General features: G+C 42.4%; 1 protein-coding gene across 1 annotated transcript; it reads right to left on the bottom strand.

The window, feature by feature from the left end:
* Positions 1-517: 517 nt before the first annotated feature.
* On the bottom strand, positions 518-19,197 carry MRPS18A (mitochondrial ribosomal protein S18A). Its single transcript, XM_065755637.1, has 6 exons — positions 19,058-19,197; positions 18,785-18,816; positions 15,858-15,962; positions 9,531-9,654; positions 8,705-8,771; positions 518-1,029 (listed from the first exon to the last, which is right to left on the bottom strand). Exons 1-6 carry the CDS (start codon positions 19,155-19,157, stop codon positions 885-887), a joined length of 573 nt encoding a protein of 190 aa, XP_065611709.1. The 5' UTR covers positions 19,158-19,197; the 3' UTR covers positions 518-884.
* Between the last annotated feature and the right edge of the window lie 297 nt (positions 19,198-19,494).

Genomic DNA, 19,494 nt, shown 5'->3' with positions numbered 1-19,494 from the left:
ACAACACATTATAAACTAATTTGATTTCCCACGTAATGTGAGTTTATCCCAATCCTTTGTTCCTGTCCATACCAGTAAGTATTAACTGATGATTCTGGTGCAAGCAGTACGTACAAAAGACTGTTGATTTGTAGCTTTCAGATAAGTATCAAAGAAATACAGCCATTAATGACCCTAATAATTTAATAAGCCCTTCATATGAGGCCCTTAATTAGCACTTCTTAAGTGGAAACGATCAGTGGAAGATACATACAGGTATTTTAAACAAGGAGAGAAATGGTGCCACCTTTTATTTACAGGATGGAAAATTATGCACATCTGTCAGCCCAAAACTATCTTGGGAAGGACACCCATTGCTGACATGGAAAATGTAGAAAATGCATTTGCAAGGAGAAAAAAACAAGTCTGGTCATCAAGAACATTAACATTCTGTATGTGCTTGATCCAGGAGGGATGCACAAGCTAGGAAATACAGAAATACAACAGCCCAAATGAAGCAAATCCAAATTGAAACACATTAATGGCAAATTACCATTTATTTCTGGGAAAAATAGGAAATCACCTTTCCAAACCCAGGAGTAGACTATAATGACACAGAAGCCTTCATGCTTTGATCCTTTCATGCTTTGAAGTAAAAAATTTGCCCCCTGCTTTCTCCAAAATTGTTCTGAACATTGAATTCTGCTTTGCTGAATCCTGTGTTGTCCTTGAGGAACAGATCACAGCTCGTTCACCAGAGACAATACAGAGTACTATTGAGAGTTTTTGAATTTGGAAATTGGAGATGCTGACAAACTTGCAAAAAAAAAAAACCAAAAAAAAACAACAAAACAAGCAGAACAGTGTAAAACAGCTGTGCTCACTGACTGTGGCAGTTTACGTCTCTAGTGATTGTAAAAAAGCGGCTTGTGTATATACTTGACATTATCCTTCAGAAGAAGGTGTCCAACTGGCATGGGAACTTTGCACCACTTAGGTCCCCTCTTCCAGATGGGCTTTGCAGATCTGACGGACCAGCGAGTCAGATACCTGTCAAAACAATACAGACGTATTTCAAGTTGAGACTGATCGATGAAAAAGCAGGAGCACTCATTTGTTTGCCTTTGCCTTTCCACATGCCTCTATGAAAGCAGCAGTGATGAGCAGAGCTCTCTCAGTTCAGAAGGGAACCACTGAAAAGGACTATTTGTTTGGGAACTGCTGCAGCTCTGCTGACTGTAGCCACTGGCACTTTCCTGTCTTCCAGTTGTGTGAAAAAAGATCACGTGTAATCTCCAGGCTGCTGGCAAGTTGTCCACCTGTAGCTAAAACATAGTGCCAAAATCCCTTCATTGCAACTAAGTTCAAGAGTGTGTCCATCCACCCTCTAGGGGAGGTGTCATTTCAACAGCTTGCCTCAATAAAGTAAACTAATTACACAGGCCAAGTTCAGTGTAAAATAGTCTCTAAAAAAGAACTTGTTTGCTTGCAGTGGATAAATGGGTATTACTTTTCCACAGGATGGGATTCTGGCCCAGTCTTGCGTTTTCATGTGCTTGAATTTGCTTTAGCATTCTCTCTATAATACTATTCCAGTTTGCTGCTGCAGGAAGTCAGAACCTGCAATGGAAGAGGTACTATAATCGAATTATCACAACTGCAAATCTCTGTCCGGAGTAAAGTCTGGCAAATATCTCTACTTTTTTTTTTTTTTTTTTTTTTTTACCATTTCAAGTTTTAGACTTGGCTTTGCAAACTGGCAAGGGATTTCAGATTCAGAATCAGTTACTGGAAATCTTTCCCTGCGGCTGGGTGGCCTGGAGTTTTGTTAAGCTTTAAATCTTTTGCTACCAGTAGAGAGGGAACAGAGACCCTTCGAGAAAGAAGAGTCTTTTCAGACAATAAAGATCTAAAGTAAAACCCTAGTGTAATCTGCACAAACAATGCTCCAACAAATTAGAATTTGGAACAGACTGATAAACTTTGTTCAGCGATGTTTGCATGCCTGTGTTGAGTAATCCCATGGTCTTAATGTAACCTCAATCAGTCATCCTCTCCCCAAACAGCTTTGTTACCTTTCATTTGCATCATGCAAATTTGAGATATTAAGGACTTTGGACAGAGACCACGTAATGCATTTATCTGAAGGCATATGGCAGATTCCTGGGAGCAATAAAGAAAGCTTGCTATGCTAGGCAGCTACAGACTATGTAACAGCAACACATTTTCCTAGTACTCTTCTTCCCCAGCAATCCTGAACAATACAAATTGAAAAAATGGGTCACATTTGGAGATTCCTGCTGCTGAAATCAAGCCACTTCTATGGCTAAAAAACTATTTTGCTTTTGCTTTCAGGAGTTTATGATGGTTAAAAGACCTAGAAGCAATGGCAGGAAGGATTCAGAAGACGGTGTGGAACAAAGTTCAGTCACTTGTTCTCACATAAACGTATTAAATGAGTCTCTTTTGACCTTTAATGCTACGCTACTGCATTAGCGGAATCCCTTATATAACAATACGAGGACAGGAAGTCAGAGAGACTCCCGTCTCATTCCAAACGTAAGGAGTCGAGAGAGACCAAACGCAGGTCCCTACTTGGGAATCTGGCAAAGAACCAATATAAGTGAGCTTTTTTAGGGAGAAGTTGTAGAGTTATCTGACAGGCACACGGGGCTACATCTTCTCACACTTCCTTTGTTGTAGGGGGAAGTCTGTAGCACAAGTTTTGATATCACAAGACTGCAGTTACAGCAAAGGAGGAAAAAAGAAATCTGATATTGCTTGAATGCATCAATATGCCAAGTGCAGTTGGGGTCACGTGTCTGCGTGCTTACAGGAAAGTGTTCCTGTGATAATAAATGTTCTCACTGGGAGAGAGGCAAATGTTTGAATGCGAAATACACATCAATGCTGTGTGCAGGTTTAGACAGACAGTGGCTTTTTAAGAAATCCCTCTGTTTCTGTGTGGGGGCTGGAAGTGCACACCCCAATTCTGCATAGGAAGGAGGATTTAGAAATGGCCTGATTTTAAAGCTTTTGTTATTTCTCCTTTGAGCAGGTCTAATCCAGCCCTCTGGTCCAGGCTTTTAGCTTCCTTTGGGGACTGCAGGCTGGGGCTTTTCATTGTTAGCTGAAACAGACATTTGGACGCTTTCCCTTCCTGGAGCACATTTGCTTTTAGCACTTTTAATACTTGCTTTGTCCCAAACTCAAACTTGTCCTATTTTGTTTGCTGCTTTTTTTTTGTTGCTGTTGTTTGTTTTTTAAACCTTGATTCAGCAACAGCAAAAGCCTGATGCCTGGGAGCAGCACTCAGTCTACAAAGTTTCTTTTCCTCTTTTTACTAACCTCAGTTTCCTACTGTTTCCCAGAATAGATTTCTTTTTTGTCCCCAAGAGTAAAAAGAATCCACAAAACTCATGCATGAGAGCTTCAAAGCCCAGCACACAGGACTTTCCTGTGAACTCTACTGTCCATGTAATCTAGTGTTTCAAGAAATTGTGCACCCTTTTCTAGCCAAGTCACCCAACTTTCCATTGTAGCCAACCACTTGGTTTGTCTTGGGGAGCTTTTACAATAACCTACAGACATTCACTACCAGATGGTCTGAATTTTCTCAGTCAGCTGAGGGTTGTCAGGACACATGCTCCAAGTGGGTGCCAAATGCAGGTGGCATGCAGTCTCCTAACCTGTTATCTCAGTATGCAGAGCTCTCATTCTGGACAAAGGAGGAAAGAAATGCAATCTCAGAGAGCGGCAACCAATCCCAGGGCTATGCTTCCTACCTTGAGCATAGTGGGATCCTAGGAAACAGCCAGAATCCATACAGTCCAGCTACATAAGTGACTAGTTTGGATAAAGCATGATGGGAATCTTGGTCACATTTCCCTGATTTAAAAATGGCAAGATATAAAATGCAAGGAAACAGCTGTAATTAGTCAGCCACAGTCACTGTAGTCACCTAAAATCTCTGTGGCACATAGAAATCAGCTCCTGTGGATTTTATTCTGTGAGCAGGAGGGCCCCAAAGCCTTACCACCTAGAGGCTGCTGCTTAACACCTAGAAATAAGCACAGAAATTCTATGTGCTGGTTAAGAGATATTACCTACACAAGAGGCTACTGCAGCCCTATGTGCAGCCCAAGTACGCTGGCGCGGTTCAAGGCTGAACTTCTGAACCCTCATTGAACTTTTTCAGTCCGTCTCTTGTTTGGATTAAGAGCAGAAGGCAGAGGGCTACAGACTGTTCAGGAAGCACTCCATCAAAGTGCTGGCAAGACTGCCTCCTCCCTGCCACATCCCTTCCCTTGACACTTCTTGGTTTTGCTCACCTGCAGCCGCTCCGGCATTTTGCTCTTCTGAATTCACATGCTATGCACAACGTAAGTTTCCATACAGATGAGAGAAACCACAAGCTGCTGGAGTGAAACACTGATAGCAGTGAAACCAGATTCTGTTCTGAAGGATGAGAGGTGTCTGCAGAGCCTGAAAACTTTATAATTCATGAAGAGTTTATATGGAACCTGCCCCTTCCCTGACACATACCAAATTCTCCAGTTCAGGCAGAGGAAAGACTGACTTGGCTATTAGCTCTGACAACTTCTGTTCTTCCAGTAGGAAGCTGAAAATGGAATAGTAACTGAGCACTCAAAATCACATGCTCCACATGTACAGCACACCTTGCTGACAAGACTAAGGATGACTCAGGGAACCTGTGACATCTTTCAGTCTTTTCGGGAAGGGAACAACTTCCCAGTGTTGTGCTTTAACCAACAATTTGGGCCCACCAGAAGAAAATGAGTGGTATATTCATGTTAAGAGAACATCCAGACGATGGCCTGAAAGTGCTGTCTGTTCTGGATAGTTGGATAGCACCAACTATCTATATCCACAATATGCATGCAGCAACCTCCATGCTGTAAACAAAACTGCTGAGTCGCTCAGGTTCCCACTTCTGGAAAGCAAGGACAGAAGTCTGGCCTGCAGCTTTACTTGACAGCTTCACAAATGGTTTTGGCGTGTGGTGGCCTGCACACATGACTCTGGAATCTGCGAATAGCCTGTCATGCCACAGTGCTGGTGAAATCCCCAAGAATGTCCTCAACCTCATGGGCTAGTGACAATACTTTGTTGCTGCAGCACTTCACTAGAACATGCCAGGTTGGAGCATAAATGGACTCAAAAATAAGAAGTAACAACTAGATGTTACAAAAGGGAGAACTCAGACTGGGACTGAGGGAACAATCTTTGGCTGCAAGACACATTTGCTTGTAGAATCATCCCTTGGAAACAGTGAAAGCCCCAGACTGGGCCAAATAAATGAACCATAGGGACTAATTCTGTAATGACAGCAGTAATCTTAATTGGTTTCATGCCCAAGTTCTGTAGATAAATGTTATGAGGGAGGACAGTAGACTTAAGAGTTTATGGATGATGCAGATACTCTAATGGTCATATTTCTACAGAAGAGCCCACAGCAAGTAAAGCAGTTAAGCAATAATATTCATGAACTACCATTGCCAAAAACAAATCAGGCAGAATGTGAAAAGAAAGAGCTAAATCCAAGAAATGAGGAATGCCACAGCAGGTCTTTCCTGGACAGTGTCCCAAATGCAGGGGGTAGAAGAGAGAGCTGTGGAGTGTCCTTCAGTTAAATTCTGACCCCAAGCTGTTCCACACATCACCCACCACGATGGCCACAGCATGGCTCAAACTGACATTCCACTTTTATGTTATACTTTGTCTTGCAGTTCCCAATCTCCTTCTCTAAGTTACATTACATCCTGGATGGATGGATGTGATCACATCTTCTCTGTGCTAGAGCTGCATGACCAAGAACAAGTTGGGATCAGAAGATCACTGCTTCCAAAAGCATTCTGCTCTTACTCTTGCATCCCAGAAACAGGTTAGGAAATGGGGTAGGTAGGAGAAAGCCAGCTATCAAATGACCCAGTACAAAGCGGGTAGATTCATGCAGACAATTCTGGGGCATGTAAGACAGAATGTCTGAAGTATATACAGTGGAGACAATAAAACCACTTCTGAAAATATAACAGCAATTCTGCTTGTAAGCACCGGAAAAGCACCTTCCAGTGAAGCGAAAACCCTAAGCTTCACATCAGTAGATCAACTGCTGAGAAGCATCCCTGACCCTTGTTAAAATAGCGGTCAGGGCTTTCTGGAGGGGATAGAGAGCAGAAGAGTCTATTTTGAGACTACACACAGTGCAGACCCACTGGCAGTGCAGGGAAGAAACCATTACTGCAGGCTGAGCTGGAGAATACATGGGCTGGTTAAACCAACGATAAGGTACGTACACCAGCTGTGCTCTAGTCTTGGAAAAGCTTTATCAAGTAGCCCAAGATGCAATCTGATATAACTGCATATTACACGACTGCTTATTTTCTCCCCATTGGCATTCCCAGGCTACAGTAACAGCGTAAAATAAAGCAGTTACCACTCATTTAAACAGTGATAAAGAAGACTACAGCAATCAATACAGGGATCTCAAGAAAAGCTCAAAGATTTTGAAGATATATCACCTAATTTTGCAGTACAGCACCTGCTATGATAGGCTTCCTGCGCTTGAAAACCCAGCAGGCCGCAAACGCAGTGACAAGACAGGCTTAGTTAGGTGGGTCTAACTCTGTCTTCATTCTTCAAGTAAGCACTGGTTAAAAGTCTTCAGCATACACAGGCACCCTTCAGATCTTGCAGGGCCACCTGGCCCCCATAGGTCTGAAGGAAGTAATTAATGTCTTCTGCTACAACTAGTGCTAGCTACAGTTCCACTGAACAATGTGGAAAGTCCAGGTAGGGGCAGGCATAGTTAAAACTCTCACAGAGACACATGGATAAGATTTCCAAGGAGATACAGATGTTGTAAAGGACCGTAAGGGACTCCTGAAGTACCCCTACACTCTCCAGACTCATTTAGTTCTAGCACCACCACCACCAAAGCTTCCAATCAAATTTCTTGATCCCATTCCACTGTCTCCATTCAGACCTCAAAGACTGACAATTTCACTCCTGTTCCATCTCCTCCATAATAGCTTTGTTCTTTTCCTCAACCATCTGTAACCTGCTTGTTAAGTTCTCTTGCTGGGAAGAGAAAATCACGTGGTATAACGAGGGACTAGCAATGCAGCAGGGAAAGTGTTGATACTAATCACTAATTAAAATCTCTTTAATTTTAGAGGTGGAGCACCTACTTCCATATAGAACATATCTTGAAGTATCCTTTGTTCTTGCTAAAATTCTATGAAACAATTTATGAAAGTCAAGGCATTAGACCTGGAGTACCAGTGTGATTCCAACAAGATACAGGATTTATCACTTCCTGTCTCGACCTGCTATGTGGGGTTACTATGTGAATGCTAACTAGATAATGTGCTCCACCCCACAGCTGCTGGGTAGATGCAGCAACTAAAGAATCCCAAAGACTTTTAAGATACAGGAACAACAAAGCTTTCAGAGTCAAAGTAGCTGATGGAAACAGGGCTGCATCAAACGTAGAGTCCTCTAATTTGATTCTCACCAATACTGAGTGCACAGCCTACCAGCATCTTAAGGACATTTCCAAGGGCCTGCCTCAGATCTCCATTGCAGAGCATCAGACCTGAAATGCAGGAAGGAGTCTCTGACTGCCCCAAACCCTGCAGCCTAGGCTCTCCCAGCAACAGCCCCATGGCCTCTGGTAACCCCATGGCTTGCTAATGCAGGGTTCATAAACCGCTCTGACATCCCCATGGAAACAGAGTGTGAGGCCATAAACAGGGGATTAGCACCTCCTAACGCTGAGCGAAGTGCAGAAGGCGACAGCAGCCTTTCAGTTCGCCCCCAAAGGCCAGGGGCCATTCAGTCCTGGGAGGGGGAAGACATCGTGTTACACAGGAAGGGCAGGCTGAGGACGAATCACAGCTTGCAGTCAAAAAGGGCAAATGGAGATGGGACAGAGTAACACAGGCTTGTGGCAGGCCTTTGCTAGCTGCTCAGACCCCAACACATTGCTGCTACCCATCCTGAGCACCGTTTTGTCCCAAGTGCAGTTTGGGACCAGACACTGAAAGGCTGAGAGAGAAGGGACTGTTTATTCTGAAGATGAGAAAGCTCAGAAAGAGTCTTATCAATACTTATAAGTACCTAAAAGAAGGTTATAAAGAAGACAGCCAGGCTCTTCTCTGTGGTGCCCAGCAAAAAACCAAGAGGCAACATGCACAAACTGAAACAAATTTCATCTATATTTAACAAAATACCTTCTTAACTGTGAGTGGCTGAACTGTGGAACAAGCTACCCAGAGAAACAGAAAGGTCTGTAATTGGAGATATTTTAAATGTGGCTGGGTACTCTAGGGTAATCAGCTCTAAGCAACCCTGCTTGAGCAGGAGGTGAGGACTAAGTAGTCTCCACAGTACCTGTCCAACCTCAACTACTCTGTGATGCTGTGACTCCATTTCTGTGTCAGCCTTCCATGTCTGCCCTTCTGAATATCAATGAACAGAAGGCCAGCGCAGGTAAAGAAGGAAGGGCAGATAAATGTGGCAGTTTTCATCCTGTGCAGATAGGCTGATTGAATGAGATGCAGTTTGTCCTTAAAACTTTAATGAGAGTTCTTTGTGATAAGACCTGTTGCACAAGGCATGTTCTAGCCAGTTAAAAGAAACTGCTTTTCCTCTTCCAATATATTCCTGAAAAAAGGAGACATGGAAAGACAAGACTATTCACCTGTTCAACTTGGGTTTCCTGGGAACATGCCCTTCAGGAAGAAGAGGCCTGTGGTTTGGCAGCAAACCTGAGACAGAAAAAGGAAGGCGTGAGAATACTTTACAGTGCCCCTGTTTCATCTATAGCATTCACAAGTTACTTACACCTCATAAGCCAGGCAACCCAGATCCCTACTGCTAAAGCACAATTAGAGCAGAAAAAGTATTCATTCTTTCTTTTGCCATTGCTGAACCTGCACTCCAGCCAGAGGGAAGCTAGGAGGTTCTGCTGTACGCATTGTCTGAGAGGAAACGTGTCGAAGACTCACCAAAGAGGCTTTTTGGAAGGACATAAGACACTGAAGTCCAATCAGATTCCACCTTCACGATGAAAATCTGACTATTAAAATCTTCAGTCCATTTGACTTAGATAATACTCAGACTTTGTCAACCTAGGACCTGCTCCCAGGTCAAAACAAAGTCCTTTGCAAGGCAGATAGGAGACAGGTGCATTCATGGGTAGAAGATGGACATGCTAAAACATGTCACTTCAGAAACTGGTGTTTAATCATTAGTTACTATGGACTGAGATAACTTCCCACATCCTTCTGTTATGGTAAACTCATCTAGAGGAGCAAATATCTACTGATAAGGCAGGAACCAAGACACAAAGAAAGCAGAGTAAGTGGCTTCTTTCTGGTCAGTCATCCTGCCCCAGTACTTAGTGCATGATGGGTTTGCTGGGTGAAAACGAAATCTCACCATCATAGCAATTGGGTGGGAGAGCCCTCTCATGGGGTTCTGTGACCCTATACTAAGGATGCTGTCTGAAGGAGGCAGCTAGGTACCTGCACGGTGCGCCATCTGCACGCAGGCAGCAATCTTCCTGTGCTCCTCCATACAGAGGCCCGTGATCCTTCGTGGCAGCATCCCTCCATCAGAACGGATAAACTGGCTCAACAGCAAGACATCCTGAGGAAGCAAGAAAAGGGCAAAACCATCAGGGTAATATAGCTCCTTTAATTCCTGTGATTCTTAGGTGCTGTGCTAACCCCCACACTGTGTACAGAACTCAATACAAAGCAAAACAAAACAAAGAACACTTCCCACACATCTCAGCTGCAGCTTGTCAACAAGTGGTTTTTGCTAGCCATCACTTGGCCTGCCAGCTTAGCTCAGTTAGGTCACTAGCATGGTCTGAGTCTTCCCCTGACTTCACTACTGTAAACACATGATGTCAGCTGCAATCCCTACTACTTCACTGTCACTTGCTCCAAGATTCTGGCAAAGATAATGCGTCCTAGGTACTGAGGCACAGTTACACAAGACCTACAGATGGACAGTGTTTATACAACTTGAAATGCCATTAGAACTGCTCTCCTAAAGGTCACAGATACGTTAGATCACCTCTGGCCCTTCCCTCGTTCCCTCAGAGCAGGACTGTTCTCTGCTATCTATTCCTCCAACTTCTGTACAGTTTCCCATGGTGGAACTTCCCTCATGTCTCCCCGGAGGGGTGGAGAACAGAGGAATGGTCCAATATCTGGCATGAAGAAGCTTGTTGTAAGAAAACACATGCTGACAGGAAAGACCTAGTAGGATAAATACTGCTTTCAGTTCTTTGCCTGCATCTGCATGCATACATTAGGCAGAGATGTTAAAGCCACTCTGCATAGAAGGAGCACTCAATGCATGCTGAGGGTTCAGCTGAGATTCAATAATCATTTAGATTGAACTGCTGTTGACCTTCTTAATTAAGAGCTCTAGAAATGTAAAGCACTTTTAATAAAAACAAAATTAAAGGAATCTCTAGAATCAGATAGTATCACAGGTCTGGGATTACAAATTCCTAAACACAGCAGCAACAGCTGTTGCATGAGTGTCCCATAATAAAGCAGTCCAGCTCTTCACTTCCACACGCACCACCGCTGCTAGTGCACTCCCAGACCAACGTAGATAGGTCCCTCTGGCATGCTGTTGTCTGCATAAGTTGACCCAAAAAGCTTCTGGGGCCTCTCTACTTGTTTTTCTTCATCTGTTCACAGACTTGTTGCTAATTGAGAGTTTACTTCTCCATTACTGTAAACAATTTCATAGTTGATGTAAATGGATCATGCAGACATGGCTCACAGGCTGGAACGGACGTGACAACAGACACTTCAACACGATAGGGATTTGAACCAGATATATCAGCACTTGATACTCCTAGCAGTTTAGGGCAACAGGTGAGAACAGAGAGTACTCGCTGCTCTTCACGATGGGTGACCCTGTGATAACTGTGCCTGTTAGAGGCAGATCCTCTCCCACTCCACATCTATTCTATTTCACAAAGAGCTCCTGCAAACATTCCTAGTTTCATTTACTGTCATTGCAAAGACAAACAATCCCAAGTGGAGTAAAAATGGGCATTCAGAACTATAGCTATCTTGGATTTATAAATCCATCCTTACTGCAGGAGACCAGTTCAGCTCTGAAGTGGACTGCTGGAATTCAGTACAACTTTTAGTAATAACCAGTTCTACAATATGAGATACTGCTATACAAATGCTGCAGTCAAAATCCAAAGGTTTATTTTCCCCCAATCCCATCCTCACTATTGTGATCACAACAAATAATTTCTCTCTTCCCTGGCTCCCTTTCTACCAATTGACATGATCACGCCGATTTTCAGATCCATCTCCTTCAAAAACACACTTCTTGTAAATACAAAATGGCTTATCATCCACCATTCACAGTGATGTCCCACAAGAACAAGAATAGCATAGCTGAGCAATGAGCAGGAAGCTCCCGAGAAGCCATCTGCGGATAAAAGGGAAACGTCCTCAGTCCAGCTAGTACACTGCCTTGCCAATGAGAACAGCAACCAGGGGATCAGTTGGTGCCAGCTGCGTTGGTGGAAGTTGGTCAGGGGCCAGCCAAGCAGTCCAAGGGCACTGATTTTCAGCCACTCCTGAAATGCACTGGATTGGAACCAAGAAACCGAAGCAAGACTCCATCCCCCTTTTTCCAGTTTCTTTATCTACCCAGTTCTCCAAATCACCAACACCTCAGTTTGCCATTTAGCACAAACATACCACTTCCCTAAGTGAGAAAGGGCTGTTCAGCTCGAAGTGCGTAGGAAGTGAAAAACTTTCTAGGCTCCTCTACTAGGCTGCATTATTCTGTGGGAAAGAGGGAAAAGAGAGATGATGGCAAGTTTAAGGCTGTTCCAGTCTTTGCTGCAGTGAAAGCCTAAGGAGGCCACAGGCTCTAGTGAAGGGTGTGTGTGGTCCAAGTGCATTCTCATATTACCACCACGCCTCATGGAGTCACAGGGTTGTTATCAAATGTTTCCGTGCAAAGGGGGGGAGGTGAAAAGCAATGGGAGATAGTGCTTTTTTTACCACTGGGAAAAAAAAAAAAAAAAAACAACCAGGAAAATCCATTCTTTATTATTATCTCAACAACAGTGTCACCAGCTGACTGGCTCTGAGTGGCAGTCATTTCTCAAGTGAAATCACCAATGCTCTAGCTGCCACAGCTTCAAATCACACTCACACCATTTGGCTTAAAATCCTGCACACTCAACAGAAGGTTTGTCCATTTCTAAAGATTCCCACAGTTAACAGACCAGGTGCCTCTCCCACTGTAATCACACAGATGCATCTTACCACTGGGAGAAAGCAGACAGGTACAGCCAACTTTATGGGGCAGCTGCGGAGGGAAGTGTGCGAGCATGTAGAAGAGTCAAAGAAAAAAATGTCTGGCAAGTTCTCATGGTGCCGTCATGTTCCATGAAATTCACATTCTGTGCTAATGGACAGCCAAGCCTGTAACCACAGCTTTGCTTTAATCACTGGACAGCTCCCATGAGGCTGGACCCAGATTCCCACCCCTGTAATCTGCAGCATTTGATGAAAACAACTTGGATTGAATTAATCTTGGGCTAACAGGCAAATTTTGCAGTTCAGTTTCCTCTAATTGCTGCTAAAGCAAGATGACATATTTACTGCCTAACTCGGACTAATGATGGTTGAAGTGGATAAGGAGAAAAAGCAAAAAAACAACAACCAAGTTTAGCCTTCTCCTCTAAAAGGTCTGGATAAGCTTGCTATCCATTCACAGTAATGCCCTATACATAGTGTTTTGTTTAGCAACTGAAGTGTAGAAGCATCTCTATCTGCAGACAATCTGAAGAGCAAAGTCTTTGAGAAGTTATATGCAATTCATTAAAACCTTCGCTTACCACAATAAGATTTGTCTGTGTAGCCAAATTACTACTGGGTCGTATCAGCCAACTCATTATTTCCAGTTGCACAAGAATATACTTCCTCCTTTCACTCTTACTCCTGGGAGCTGTACACCATCCTCTAGATATTTCGTAAGAAGACTGCAGATTTCAACCCAGTTGCCTGACAATGATCAAAACTGTTTTATTTATTTAAATCTCCAATGGCTACCAAAAATAAAATAAAATTTAAAAAAATCAACTCTCAGTTTTAGTGGATAGACATACTTGCATCACAAACTATGTGAATCTGTGCCTTGGGCCCCTTTATCCTGAGCCTCTACAGAGACTAAGGACTGAACTGGCAATGACAACTGCAACCCTCTACACCACAGCTGAGGCAAGTTGGAACCATGACCCGAGAGTGCTCACAATGCCTGTTTGGTTGATTAATAACTTAGGAGACATTGGTCCCCCAGTTCTCCGACAGCTAAAGTAACTCATTATGCCACTACTTTAGACTGTGCTAGTTGCCCATCACAAAAGGAAAGTCCTATGAGGTCATATTACTCAGCTCCCTCAGGGGCTAATTCAACACTTCCCTTTTCATAGTGCCTTATTCATTCCAATTACAAGCGTTCCAAGCTAAAAAGCTCACACTTTCCCTTCTGTGCAACTGACTGATCTCAGCTTATCAATCTCAAAAGAACCACTGTGATCCATCTATTCTAATCTCTTACCAAACACAGGTTATAGTTTATGCTTTATAAACTAGCCTGTGTCTTTAACAAAAATAGCTGTTCTTGAGGCACTGTCTTTTAGGATAATTCAACCACCAGCAAGTAAATTGTGTCACCATTTAATTACCCACACAGTAATGTGTCTGCTCTTTATTGTTTGCGCGCTTCAAGATTCTGCTAGTCATCACTGCTGTAGCAAAGAAAAAACAGCAGAGCGCTTTTGTGCAGAAAAGGAAGGTTTTATTCACCTTAACATTTAAAAGCCCATAAATTCTCCACTGGCATTCAAACGTATAACTAACTTATTCAAGCAGAAGAGGTGATCTACTCCAGAACTGAAACTTTCCTAGTTATCATCAGCCCTGTGGAGGAGTAGCTCTAAATACTGAGTTAGGTACATGCTACAACTCGGATATGCTACTATCTTCAGCTTTTTGTCCAGATTCTCCTCTCCTCTGCTTCTCCATAACAAACATTCAGAAACTATGCAACAGCCAGGATGGACACATCTTCCTTGACTGTTGGGAACAGTCTCAACCATTACTCTAAATTGCTGCAGGATCTCTCCTCGCATTTGGTTTTCTCACGTTCCTACACCGACCAGCAGAAACTAGGACCTAAGATGAAACTGAATTTCAATATGGAAGAAATGCATTATCTTAGTTACAGTAAAAGTGCAGATAACCTTTGACTGACAGTCCAACTTCTAATGCTGGAACATAGGCTCTATAGCACTGCATTATCTAAAACCAATGCTTTGGATCTCAGTGGCTCTGTTACCTCTTTCTGCAATTGAGAACACTAACAGTAGTAAATGTCTTCCTATAAATTTTCAAGATATGATCCTCTGCAATAGCTCGTTTCAATCCTGAGCATCAGTTTATAGTTTCTCTGGAGTTCCTAATGTGAGACTCGTGGAACGCTTTCTAGAAATCTATAGAGCTAACTAGTTAACAGTACTGCTGATACTCCTTATATTTACTTGCATGTAACACAGAATTACCCTTTGAAAACTGTTTTCCAACAGGACTGGTTTGCTTCAAACACAGTTAAGTTCAGCAACCATGAAGAAGTGTGTCTTGCAAGAAATCCTTGCATTCAAACATGGCAAAACAAATCAGATCTGTTTTTCCAGTACTTTCCATACATTAATGGTATCTACCATTTCTCCTCACTTATTCTTGCCTGCAAATTAAGTATATTTTAGCATACCCAGAGCAGAAACACTTTGCCCCCCATTTATTTCATCCTTTAATACTGCATACAGCCTGAGTTGGAATCACTGACAGCGCTCAGATCAGAGCATTAACATTAACAGTCTTCTCTTCTCACAAGTATTTCTTTTCTTCCAGATGTATTTCTATCTCTGTCACCCTAATCTTCCTGGCATTAACTTGCTCTGACTTCTCTGTTACCTTATCTCAGTAACAGCATGTTCTTGTCTGGTTTTCTTTTCTGATTCCAGCACTGGGATTTTAGCATGCTGGGGGCACTTAGTCCTTTTATGTGTTTGAATGACCTCTGGTGAGGCCACTTTCTGCATCTTCTACCTCACACTCCCTATTCTATGGTGCTTTTGCTTTAAAGAATTAACTAATTTCCCTAACATCTTCCACATTTAGTGTTATTAATACTCTCATTAGCATTTTCTGCAAAAGACATCAATCAAAATCTGTTTTTTTCTGTTGCTAAGGGGAAAGGGAAGTAAGCATGTGTGCTCTACCTCAAATCCATCAAGAGCTTTAAAAGACATATAGAATATTTACTACCTTAGTGGACAGTGACCCAAAATGAAACCACGGTGCTGGAATACACAGCTGATTTAATCAATTTTTTTGTCCTCTCTGGAGTTACAGCAGGTTTGAATCTGATAACTAAATATTGCATTCCAGTTCCATTCACCTAGAAGCACAATGCTGAAGGGCAGCTAAGCACATTAGAAATATAGCCTCTCAGATCAGATGGTCAGCAGTAATGGCCGTGTGCATAATTCCAAAACCCCTACTGGATATGAGAAAATCCTTTTTTTTTTTTCCCAAGGAATACAGTCAGACAAGGCAAGCAATTACTATGTAGGAAGTTATTCTTGTTACACTCAAGGGAAGCAGAAAAGGAATTGCATATTTTTACTACACCCAGCAAAAGAAGAAAGGGACAGGTTGCGTAGTACATTACATTTGAGAGCAATATTTATTCACTTTTGGGAAATACTATTTCATTAAACTTACCACATAATCATATTTATGCTTCAGGTTCCAGCGACAGATAGGACACTGGCCAGAGGGGTTAGGAGGTGTTGGTGCTTCAGAATCCTCGATAATCTTCCCTTCAATCTAGGAAACAATTCAAAGAATACAATGAACAAGCAAAGGTTCCATAGTATATACACTTAACTTCCTCTGTGACTTGAGGAGTATCTTTCATCAAGTCCACAACACATTGACAAGTATTTCAAAGAGGTAAGGGGGACAGGATTTGCACTATGCAACTCGCTCGTATATAGATAAATCTAGCACTAAACCAACAGGGAAAATTAGAAGGAAATATTAGACTTAAGAAAGGAGTGTTGGAAGATGTCCATTGTGTGCATTTTTCTTTCTTTTTAAAAAAATATTTTTAAAACTTACACTGATTTTTTTTCCTAGTTTAATTCCCTGAATATCTCTCCTTTTGTGAGACTCCTTTACAATCTCTTCCTCTGTCACTATAAAATGGTGACATCTAACACACAAATTTTCTTAAAAAGTAGTATCCAAAGAAAGCTAGAAGGCATACTGTGGGAGGGACTTGAGAAATTTCTTTTCTAAATGTAGATATGTTAGGAATATGATGTCTATATACATGTGCACTTGTCTTTTTTTGAGGACTTACATGAATAGAAGCAAGAGCTCGCAGCTTGCAGCTAAATGGACAGAAAAGATAAAAAAAAACAAAAACAAAAAAAACACATCAAACAAGTTTTTCTTCAAAATGTTCTGGAAGAAGAAAATTTCTGGTCAAGATTAAAACCATATATGGAACACCAACTTCTAGAGTCAAATAGTTCAAGGAACAGAGAGTTTTAAAAAAAATCACAAGTATCTAATAAAGTCTCCCAGGCTGTGGTTGATCCAATGTTTCTTTTCAAAAAAAAAAAAACAAAAGCTGATTTATTTTGAATTGTCAGGTTCTGAGTCTGAAAACCTGTAAAGAAAAAAACAAGACATTTCCTCTAAGTATGTGTGGGATGCTGATATCCATCTGAAATGCTATGGTGTAAGATGTTATGCCATGCATCTTCCCTGTCTGTTGATGGCAAACAGGTAGGTTGTTTGTGGCTGAAGCATCTCCGTACCTCAAAAAGAGGGGATACTCTTAATTTTTACCTAAGACTCCTTCTCCCACTATTTCAACAGAAAGTTTAACATAAATTAAAAATAATTAATATAAAATACAGGTCAGTATCTACTCTTCCGTTTGTTGGTAAAATAATTTCCGGGGAAGCCAGTGTGTCTGATTCCCTCAGAGTCTTACTGATTCTTGCCTGTTTGGCTTCAGGCTGTACTTTGACTGTAATTTCATCTTGAAAGTTAATGAGAAAAAAAGAATAATCAGAATGCTACATCATCATTTTTTCTTGACATCAATTTCAATATATGGGTTTGGGTAATTATTGACCAATAACTGAAGGCTATCATATTGTTAACCCACCGAGTCATTATTCTTCTGTTACAGAGCAAGAGTGAATACTAAGGTTGACATTCTCAGTACACTGATGAATTCTGAATTCCTCTAGGATTCATTCATCTGGCTCATGTCCAACAGTTCCTTCGATATCAATTACACACAAGAGTACACAGGAAGATGAGCACACAGATGGATTCAGAAAAGCCTGATGTTGAGTTCATAGGACAAATGGGGTGACCAGAGGATATACTGACAAATGCATCAACCCTTTAGTTGGTCAATTTACATCATTTGTTATAAGATTTTCGCATCTATGAGCATGGATGAATCATACATTGATGCGTTATTGTTAATGCATATTACGCAGCAGAAGTATCCACATTTTCCCTATGATGCACAAAGGGACAGGAAGTTGAGACTTCTTTTTTTCTAGAGGACTCTGCTAGTGTCAAAAGTTATACACCTAAAATATAAGTAACCTATTCCATTCAAATTTCAAACATGACAGTGTCCACAAATCCAAACATGACACAAAGGAAAGACTTTAAATATATAAACAGTCTTTTTTTTGCACATTTCGTTAGCAAGAAAAAAAAAAGTCCCTTCAATCCTTATTTAGTTATATACAATTCCTGGTCTACCCTCCCAATGATACTTAAACACTTCAAACTATCTGTACTGTTTGTCTTCAAGACACAGCTACTGGCATACATAACACGTGCAGAATTTTGCTCCCCATTCTTATACGTTTCAGTGCTTTTTCTAAACACCAATAATTATCTTGATAAAGCACATCAGATCAGATGGTATTAAACAAGCAAATCAAGCTAATTCTACTGCTTTGTCATTTTCCTTCTTATATGATATCAGATAAAGAGCATTTTCTCAGCAATCTCAAAGCTTCTGTTTATTTTCAGAAGCAATATTCTTTGAGTATTTAGGCTCTTCCTTTTGACAACACTTCTTCCAGATATTTTTTTCTCATTGAACGGGTTACAAAAGGCAACCTTCACACCACCAGCAGCCACTAAGGCACATGCTGCAATTAACAAACACAACGCAGATCAAAGGCATGCAACACATGTGTTGTACAGCCGGCAGTGGACAACTCTGCACTCAGGCGAACTTTCAGCATGTGCTTGTGCTAACCACGGGGCTAAGGTGATGTCAAGTGTCAGGGCTCCCAATGTTATTGGGTATTACCACACAACAGGTCCGGGTAGCTATGACCAGAGCCCCCTGTCACCTTGCCAGCAGCAGGGTGACGACCCAGGATTTCTGTGGCCAAACCATTTCTGTGGCCAACGGGCTTAACTATGCTTGTAACACTCTCCTTTCTTTGTTTGGCCTTCACAGGCTGCGATGCCTTTTGGGAGAAAGTCGACCCTTTCACCCTCCCCTTTTGGAGCTAACAGGCTTACTCCCCTCTGCAGAAAGAAGAATTAACATGAACTGCTAGCGGGAAAGAAGTAGGGACACAGAGACTTACTATGGTCGTGTTGCCTTCAGTCACCTCCACGACTACATAAAACAAAAATAAAGGAGAAAGAGACAAGAAAACAAAATGAGACTCATTCCACCCTAATAATGACAAAAAGAAAAAAGCTCTAAGTGGTGGGGCGGTGGTGAAACAGAGCGAAGCTCCACCGCAGTGAGAGAACAAGGCTCGGGGCAGCCCGGCGGCCAGGGCTTCACAGAATGATCCCGAGGAATCGCCCCAGCCCCCGAGCTGCTCTCTGCCGCGTGCTACTCCTGCACTCACCCTCCCGCAGGGTTCTGGCCGGTGGTGAAACCCAGCCACTTCCCCACAGCCCGGCGAACAGCCGCCTGAAGGCCCCGCGCAGCAAGCTGGGCGCCGCCATCTTGCCGTCGCCCTCACTGTCGTCACTCCCGCTTCCGCCGGCGGGAGGGCGGGCTCTCGGGCGCCATGTTGGGGCGCGGCTCTTCCCCGCCCTGGGCACCTGTGAGGAGAGAGTGGTAGGAAGAGAAGGGGCGCTTCTGCTCTGAGGCTTTCCTGGCTTTTCAGTTGATCTATAACCGATAGCGAAGCTCATTCAATGAGTTCTCTCAAATGCTTTTTTGCTGAAAATAAACGTGTGTTGATGCCATTTGCTTGTACCAGTGGTCTACAGTGCTCAAGTAAAAGATTCTGAGTTTCCAGCTAAAATGTAATGTAAAATATCAGTTATGACCTAAATG

The sequence above is a fragment of the Cyrtonyx montezumae genome, unplaced genomic scaffold (genome assembly GCF_038088225.1).
Source record: "Cyrtonyx montezumae isolate F1298 unplaced genomic scaffold, pur_monq_1.0 scaffold_0, whole genome shotgun sequence".
Classification (NCBI taxonomy): Eukaryota; Metazoa; Chordata; class Aves; order Galliformes; family Odontophoridae; genus Cyrtonyx; species Cyrtonyx montezumae.
The sequence above is the reverse complement of the archived record's forward strand: the minus strand, read 5'-3'. Positions and strand labels throughout refer to the sequence as shown.